Genomic DNA, 8,401 nt, shown 5'->3' with positions numbered 1-8,401 from the left:
CCCGCATTAGGCTCCTTGCTCGGCGGGAAGCCTGCTTCTCCCTCCCCCACTCCTCCTGCTTGCGTCCCCTTCAGACAGGGCAGCTGATCTCCACCACCCCCTATGGTCTCCCGGCACGAGGGAAGCAGGTCAAGGCCCATTCACTTTATGTAAAGTTGCTGACTGGCTCATCTGCGACCCTTCATGAGGATCATGCCAAATAGACATAACTTCTCATTAAAAAAGATACGGGTTTGGGACACCTGGGTGGCTCAGTTGGTTAAGCATCTGCCTTTGGCTCATGGCATGATCTCAGGGTCCTGGGATTGAGTCCCACATCGGGCTCCCTGCTCAGCGGGGAGCCTACTTCTCCCTCTCCCACTGCCCCTTCCCCTGCTTGTATTCTCTGACAAATAAAATCTTTTTTTTTTTTTAAAGATTTTTATTTATTTATTTGACAGAGAGAGACACAGTGAGAGAGGGAACACAAGCATGGGGAGTGGGAGAGGGAGAAGCAGGCCTCCTGCTGAGCAGGGAGCCTGATGTGGGGCTCGATCCCAGGACTCTGGGATCATGACCCGAGCCGAAGGCAGATGCTTAACGACTGAAGCCACCCAGGCGCCCCTAAATAAAATCTTAAAAAAAAAAGATATGGGGCGCCTGGCTGGGTCTACTGGTAGTGTGTGTGACTCTTGATCTCGGGGTTGTGAGCTCAAGCCCCACCATGGGTGTGGAGATTACTTAAAAATAAGATCTTTGGGGGCATCTGGGTGGCTCAGGCAGTTAAGCGTCTGCATTCGGCTCAAGTCATGATCTTCAGGTCCTGGGATCGAGCCCCGCATCAGGCTCCCTGCTCAGCGGGAAATCTGCTTCTCCCTCTGCCCACCCCCCATTCATATTCGATCACTCCCACTCCCTCTCAAATAAATAGTATCTTTAAAAAGTAAAAAAATTTTAAAAATTAAAGATCTTTAAAAAAAATAAGAGATACAAAGTACAGGTTTCCCAGCGCTAAAACATACCTCAGCAAGAGCTATAAGTATCCGAATTCAGTGACAGACCCCAGTGCAGCAGAAGGGCAGAGCGAGGGTGGGGCAGTCTCTGGACACCTAGGTAGCCAAGAAGCTTGTGAGACTGGAGGGGATTGTTGTCTTTGAGGAGGGGTTTTCATGACAGAGAAGCAAGCATTCAAGTCCACTCAAACCCAAAGGCCTCAAGAGGAAGAGAATGGCTCAGGTGGGAAACAAATCCGAGCAGAGACCTGCCGGTGGGTCGGAGCCAGGCTCCAGTGCCCAGGTCAGCCTCACCCACGCATGCACCTTTCCCTCCCCACCTACTTCTCCACTCCTCTCTGTGCCCACCAGCTCTTCCCAACCTCTTCACCCAGCCCCGCAAGGGCTCCCACAGCTCACCTGCTCAGCCCAGAGCCCTGGTGGGTCTGAGCTCTGTGCTCAGGGCCACTCTGGTTGTGCCAGGAATCGGGGCTTTTGTGAGACAGCCTCAGCTGGGAGCCCCAACTAGTTAAACTACAATGAGCAAAAATTTTAACAAAATAAATAAGTAAATAAATAAATAATCACTGTTGCTCTGAAAATAATAGAAAAATCTAGTGAGGGAGACAGTGACATGCACATCTTCTCGTGGGCTCTCTGAATTTCAGAACATTCAATCCAATCAGCACACTGTCCCATGGCAAGCTCCCTGCTCTGGGATCTGGGCTGGAAGGTCAGGGCTTGTCAGAGCACCACCCAGCCACCAGTGTGTGTATGCTCCTGGGCTGGTGCAACTCTGGACAAGGCCAGCTACCTCTCCAGCTGGCCCCAGGAAGGCCAGCGGTGATGTGGGACAGCCCTGTCAGTAGACAGAACACCAGCAACCCCACTGCTAAGCCCCCTGCAGAAAGTGGTTTGAATTCAAATTTCAAAGAAGAAATGACCACAATTTATGTTTTAAGTATCTTTTTGCAGTAATATCTTATTTACATTGATACAGAATCATTTTACATTCTTAGACAGTAATAGATACTTTATTTTAGTAAATTATGAAGGAAAGCAAAAAGGAAACTATTCATAAGTTTTCTCCATTAGCCTGTCTTACCACAGGGGGAGGACCTGGAAACATGGAGCCCGTATGTCCTACAAGCCGAGGCTGGGGGACTGTGGTTCGCTCTGGCTGGACGGTGAAACCTGCAACTGCTCAGACTGTGCTTTCCTTTTCTGAACAAACATTTCTACAGAAGACAATGATTCTCAGCATTGAAAAATTTACACACACTTCTGAAAACAGACGTCAACAGTGTGAGTGGTGAGAACCAAGCCCCTGGCAGGCAGAGGGGCCAGGGCACTGGGTTAACAGGCTGTTAGCCTGCTGGGCCCAGGCTGCAGCTGTGACCACCTGTGGTCCAGCAGAAGGGCAGGAGCCCCACGCCTGGCATAGAACAACAGAATTCAAGTCAGGGATGAGAGGTCACCCCAAACACGGTGGAAGGAAGGACTATCCGTCCTGATAAAGATCACGGCCCACATGGTCAGGAATGGCATCTCCAGGGACGCCCTTGGTATGTGCCTCCCCAGGCCCCAAGGTGCCCACGTTCCAGCTGCTTGGGATCTTTGGGAATTAAAACAAACTCCAGGAAGGAAACAGGATGTCTCTGCTGAAGGATGGATGATGTGGTGGGGCATGCAGGCCCCAGGTTCCTCAGAAAGACAATCTGGAAGGAAAGACTCATTCCAGAACCTCCCGGAGGTTTGCTCAGAGGGAAATTAATCACTTGATGACTCGGTGCAGCTTAAGGCTTCATTTTTAAGCTGTAAGCATGGCCTTTAATTCTTTAACTAATATCTCCACATTTGATTCCAAATTAGAGTTTTAGCTCTGGAAGAGATGTCCAGTTGTTTTATTCCGCCTGAGCCAGAAGAGGCCACATTACCTACCCATGGACAGGACAGTTGTACCATCCCTTACGCATGCCACACCCTACTGCCCAGGGGCTGTCCCATGACCGTTCCGTGGAGACGTATGTTGTCACATGATTTTGCTGTTGCCCTCTGCAGAAAGGAGCCCGGTGCTGCTGTTCTGGAATCCTTCTGGTGCCCTGGCCATGAGGAGGGGCTGCTACTCCCAGCCTAGTTTCCAGTGGACCGTTTTCCTGAGCCAAGACACAAATGGTTACGTTTCACCAGCATCCCAGGAGGAAGACACCCTGTGGGTGAGCTTCTGTTATCCCTGGGAGGGGGCTGCACCAGGAGTCCCAGCCACCAGGGACCAGAAGAAGTGAAAAGCAAGTCCCAAGACATCACAGTGAGCAAGCGTAACTCCCGGCAGCCCCCTGAGGTTTACATGGCCCTGCGCCTCCCAGGCAGGATGGGTGCTATGAATCAGACAGAAGGCTGGGGAGATCTGAGTTCTAGGCCTGGCTCTGCTATGACTTGCCCTCTGTGACCGTGGGAAGCCCGGTTCCCCTGGCAGCTGGTGGAAGGAGGGCTGTGAGGCGCCCCCCACCCCCGTGCAACCTCTCCAGAAAGTGGGCATGACAGAAGGCCAGCTGGGGCAGTCGGGTTCAGCCCAGCGCTGCTGGCTGAGGCTGCCAGCTTGCCCTGATGCAGGCATCTGCACAGACCAGGAGGCCTGGTTTTGAGTAGAGCTAGATACACCACACCTAGATTGGCACCTCTTCTAAGGCTGGGAGTAGGGAGCAGGGGTATGATATTGGTTAAAGTGAGGGAAAACAGGGATTAGTTCACAGGGATACAAAGGGGAAGAAACCTCAGGGTTTTCCTACCTCGGCTAGGTATCAGGAGGTAAACATTTTCTTAAGTTTGGAAAGGAATCCCTCCTTGTCCTCCCCAGCCTCAGGCCTAGCCTTGCCTCCTGCGGAGCTATCCATGGTCCTGCCACCTGGGCACAAACAGCAGAAAGAACTGGGGTGAAGGGCGCCACCTCCAGGAGTCCCATCCCTGGCCCCGCCTACCCACACCTGGCCACCCAGGGGCTGGTCACTCAAGAAGCCACCAAGCACCACCCTGAAAGGGGAGGGGACCACTCCCAGGCTGGCCAGGACAGCCTCGCCTGTCAGATGACTGAAGCAAATGGGCCACTCCGTGCTTTAGTGTATCCCAACTGCTCCTCAAGTCACTGGCCCACAACAGGGAAACAAGACGCAGAGAGGGACAATGACCAGCTATCTCCATCGTAACAACTGTCACAACCGCCAAGTGCCAGATGCCATCCAGGCCAGGCCACACAGATTTCACGGGAGCTCATTTAATCCTTTACAAGTAAATGTCACAGATGAAAAAAAATAAAACACAAAACACAAATGCACAGAGAGGTTAGGTAGTTTGCCCAAGGTGACAGCTGGTAGGTGGGAGGGAGAACGGAGTTCAAACCCAAGCAGTCAGGTCCAGAACCCAAGCTCTTAAAAACCTTGCCACTGACTCTTGGAAGGTGAAGAACACGTGCCAAGACCAACCTACCAGCTTCCATGCTCCATACATGTGCACCTAATGTCTCCGGGACACTCAAGGAGGGGACTCACTGCCTCGTGGAATCCCACAACACGTGTGATTCTTCTAACCTATAACGATGGCAGCGGGGGACCCTGTATGTCACTGGGCAAACTCCCTATCAAGAGCATCTGAGGGGCACCTGGGTGGCTCAGTTGGTTAAGCCACTGCCTTCAGCCTAGGTCATGATCCCAGGGTCCTGGGATCAAGCCCCGCATCCAGCTCCTTGCTCAGCAGGGAGCCTGCTTCTCCCTCTCCTCCCCACTCATGCTCTCGTTCTCTCTCAAATAAATAAATAAAATCTTAAAAAAAAAAAAAAAAAGAGCATCTGAGCCAGATGCTCCAGACAAAGGGAAGCTGCTCTGCTGTTTCTTCAGGGCCCAAGCAGAGGCTACGGAGATCAAGGCTGCCGCATAAGCACATCCTTTTCAAGATCTGCCAACCAGTAGGCAGGTAGGGCATGTGAATGCCACGAGCTAGACTATGCACCCATACTCAGGATTTTAAACTGTAGAGCACATCACTGATGCGCTAGGACGCATATGCCAAGTACAGTGTGTGGCACAGGAAGAAATGGTCATGGTCCCCAAGGTCTCAGCCAGGGTACCAGGCCCCAAGCAGGGGTGGGCAGGGCTGTCCTGGGTTCAGCCCCCTGGGCAGTCCCGTGCACCTGGCATGCTCTCAGAGCTTAGAGAGAGAGCAGTGGCCCGAAACAAGGATGTGCTAACCAAGGTCGGAGCAATCACCAAAGCCAAGGAGGCCAGGTGATCCCCAACTCCCAGGGGCCCCCCACGGAGGACCTAGGCACTGAACAATCACCACAGCAGAGGTGCCACTACCACAGATGACAAGGCCATGTGTGCCTTCTCTTAGTCCCTTCTGTCCCTGTTCTTACATAAAGGCTTAAGTAACAAAGACCCTCCTAACACAAAGCAACACACAAACCAGAAATTTCCCATCACTCCTGGGCCTCCTCAGACACAGGAGAGCAAGAATACTGAATTTCGTCATGTTCTTGTTACGGGGATGACAAATCTTTATGTGTGTGCATGCATCGCTATGTTAGAGCTGGTGGAGCTTTTAACACGTGCCGAGTACCATGTCAGATGCTTTCCCTACTTGATCTCATTTGATCATGTAAGGACCCCGTGAAGTATGTGCTATTATCGTTTCCAACTTACAGATGCTACTGCTGAGGCCTGGAGAGGGAAGTGATTTGCCTAAGGCTTTCCAGCTAATAACAGCAGAGCAGGGCCCTACATCAGCGGACCTCAGAACCCAAGCTGTTAGCTACCAGTCACGATGGGGCACAGAAACACTCAGACTGCCGTCACCCTCCTCCCCCAACTCTGCTGTCCTTGTCACCAGAAGGCTGGAAGCAGTTATGCCCCATGGCGACAAGCATGTGAGCCACGGTGGCCAAAGTCCCCAGAAAAAGCATCTAGTTAACTGGTTAATGATTCACAACAACAAAAAAACAAAACAAAACACAGACACACGTCCAGAAATTCTCACCCCCTACAACCAGGAACATCATCGCATCTATTTTATGTTTTTAAAGATTTTATTTATTAGAGAAAGAGAGAGAGAGCACGCATGCAGCTGCAAAGGGAAAGGGAGAAGCAGACTTTCCGCTGCGCAGGTAGCCCAACATAGGGCTCGATCCCAGGACCCCAAGATCATGACTTGAGCTGAAGGCAGACGTTTACCCGACTAAGCCACCCAGACGCCCCTCATCTCTATTTTAAATTTGGATATAACGACTACAGTCTCATTCAGGAATAAGGTTTACTGGCAGGGACATCAAACGATATAAGCACTGAATTTACAATTCTGAACCAAGCATCAGGAATAAACTATGTACACAGATGACAAAGTCTATAAACACATGGCTTTTCTAGCCTAGGGTAGGTGTCCTTACAGGACATCCTGGACGCTCAGGTGCCTGCTGATCTCAGGACTGGGATACCAACAAGGGCACTTGGCTTCCGAAGCTTCTGTAAATACAGCCAGTATTTGACTTTTGCCTTTAGAAGAGGAAATGCCCATAGTGGAAGCCCACTCCAGCTGAGTGGGCATTACACGAGCATTTCTAGTCTACACCTTCAGAAGGTGACCCCAGCCAGAGGGGCTGCCCAGCCAACACAGAGGTCCAAGCTGAGGCCACAGGTCTCCTCTTTCCTGAAAAGGGCTTACACTCCCATCCCTCAGAGCATCTCTCAGCTGATGGTTAGGAAAATGAATTCAAATAAACTCAGCCAACATTTACTATGAGCAGCCTTGCACCAGGTGCTATGCAAGGTGTTGGGGGATTCAAAGAACATGCCAGCTTACTACAGGCAGGGATCCCAAGTCAGAACTGCTTGATGGCTGTTTATATTTAAGGTGATACCAGGGGAAGAGTAACAGGTAATGCTCATCCCATGAATATGTGCCACGTTTTGGGGCCAAAATGTTTTCTCCATGAGCACAAAGTCCTAGTGTTATGAGGAGGGTCTGGCACATATCTGGGGTTCAACGCTTGCCACCTTCTCTCGTTATCTGTAAGCTGGCTGAAGGCAGGGACCCTGTCTGTGCACGTCATTTCTTAGTACAAAACAAATGCTCAATGAACATGTGTCTGAAGAAACAGGGCAACAGGATTCCAGGATCTGATTTCTGAGGACTGGGTCACCCTACAGGTGGAGGCACAGGTCTTTATTGACAGCCTGGCTCCCTGAGCCATCTACACGCACAGGCTGAACCAGCAAGAGTACCTCTCATTCTATTAAAATGTCTTTCCCTTCATCTTCTTCCTGCCTCCACCCTGTGTAAAGGTCAACACCATCAACTATGTCAGAAAAGAGAAACAGCAGGTGGGATACCCAAATAATGAGCTCTGAAACTGATTTCTACACTTACAGGTAAACGTACGTATGTGTGTTGTCACCAAGAATTAACGATGATCCAGAAACATAAATAAGCCACACTGTCTTTAACTCAAAAAGTCACACAGTAGCATCAGACTGTCCTGATTCCCCGTGTCCTACTGCTTAGCCTTGAGCCCTAAAAGTCCCTAAGCACACCGCGACTTTCTGGACTTTCTGGTTCACAGACTGGGAAAGAAGTTAGGCTCAGCCATTAAGGTTTTCATCAGCTGCATTAGGAACCAAAAATGATCAAGGGATACTAAATCCCCCCCCCCCAAACTTTAGGTCAGTTTCCTATGTAACTGAATCTATCCCAAATGCCTTCCAGGTGCCCCTTCCCCTAACGAAAGCAAAGACACCCAGGAATCAATTTGTATCTGTGATGACTCTCATCAGTCTCCAAGGACACCCTGACTCATGTGTATTGGAGGCTGTTAAAAAAGTGATCTGAGGGGCACCCGGGTGGCTCAGTTGGTTAAGCATCTGCCTTCGGCTCAGGTCATGATACTGGGGTCCTGGGATTGAGCCCCATATTGGGCTCCCCGATCAGCGGGGAGTCTCCCTCTGCTGCTCCCCCTGCTTATGCTCTCTCTCTCTCACTCTTTCCCTCTCTCCCTCTGTCCCAAATGAATCGTTTAAAAAAAATAAAAATAAATAAAAAATTATGTCTGGGAGCCAAATTTTCCACTGGAATACAACTCTGAAATGACAATGAAAGTGAATGGGAAAAGAAAAATAATTTGACATACCTACTATACTTTATAAACAACTTTTAGAAACGCATCCAGTGCATATATTAAAGTTAAGCTACACTCAGCAAAACTATGTCAATAAAAATTTAAAAAGAACTGGCAAAGTGTCTGGCACACATGAGGTTCCCAACAAAGCCTGGCTGAACAAGGGGAAGGGAATGAGCTATCAGGACAAGGAACCATGAAAGCCACAAGGGTCAGAAAGACACTCATAAGCTGACTCTATGACCAGCTCTCAATTTAAACGACCAGAGAG

The 8,401-nt window shown here is 50.1% G+C and overlaps 1 protein-coding gene across 3 annotated transcripts in view; it reads right to left on the bottom strand.

Moving 5' to 3' along the window:
* Positions 1-1,920: 1,920 nt before the first annotated feature.
* Positions 1,921-8,401, bottom strand: part of DNAJA3 (DnaJ heat shock protein family (Hsp40) member A3) — a 28,266-nt gene continuing 21,785 nt past the window's right edge. For 2 of the 3 annotated variants that reach the window (XM_064592475.1, XM_045874840.3), the window contains 2 exons: positions 3,761-3,876; positions 1,921-3,127 (listed from right to left, as the gene is read on the bottom strand). In XM_064592475.1, the coding sequence (XP_064448545.1) occupies positions 3,773-3,876 (104 nt within the window). In that variant the 3' untranslated portion in view covers positions 1,921-3,127; positions 3,761-3,772. The remainder of the gene's footprint in view (positions 3,128-3,760; positions 3,877-8,401) is intronic. The other variant, XM_045874841.3, reaches the window with a different exon arrangement.

The sequence above is a fragment of the Mirounga angustirostris genome, unplaced genomic scaffold (genome assembly GCF_029215605.1).
Source record: "Mirounga angustirostris isolate CCGP_5_RB_7025 unplaced genomic scaffold, mMirAng1.0.hap1 SCAF_5, whole genome shotgun sequence".
Classification (NCBI taxonomy): domain Eukaryota; kingdom Metazoa; phylum Chordata; class Mammalia; order Carnivora; family Phocidae; genus Mirounga; species Mirounga angustirostris.
The sequence above is the reverse complement of the archived record's forward strand: the minus strand, read 5'-3'. Positions and strand labels throughout refer to the sequence as shown.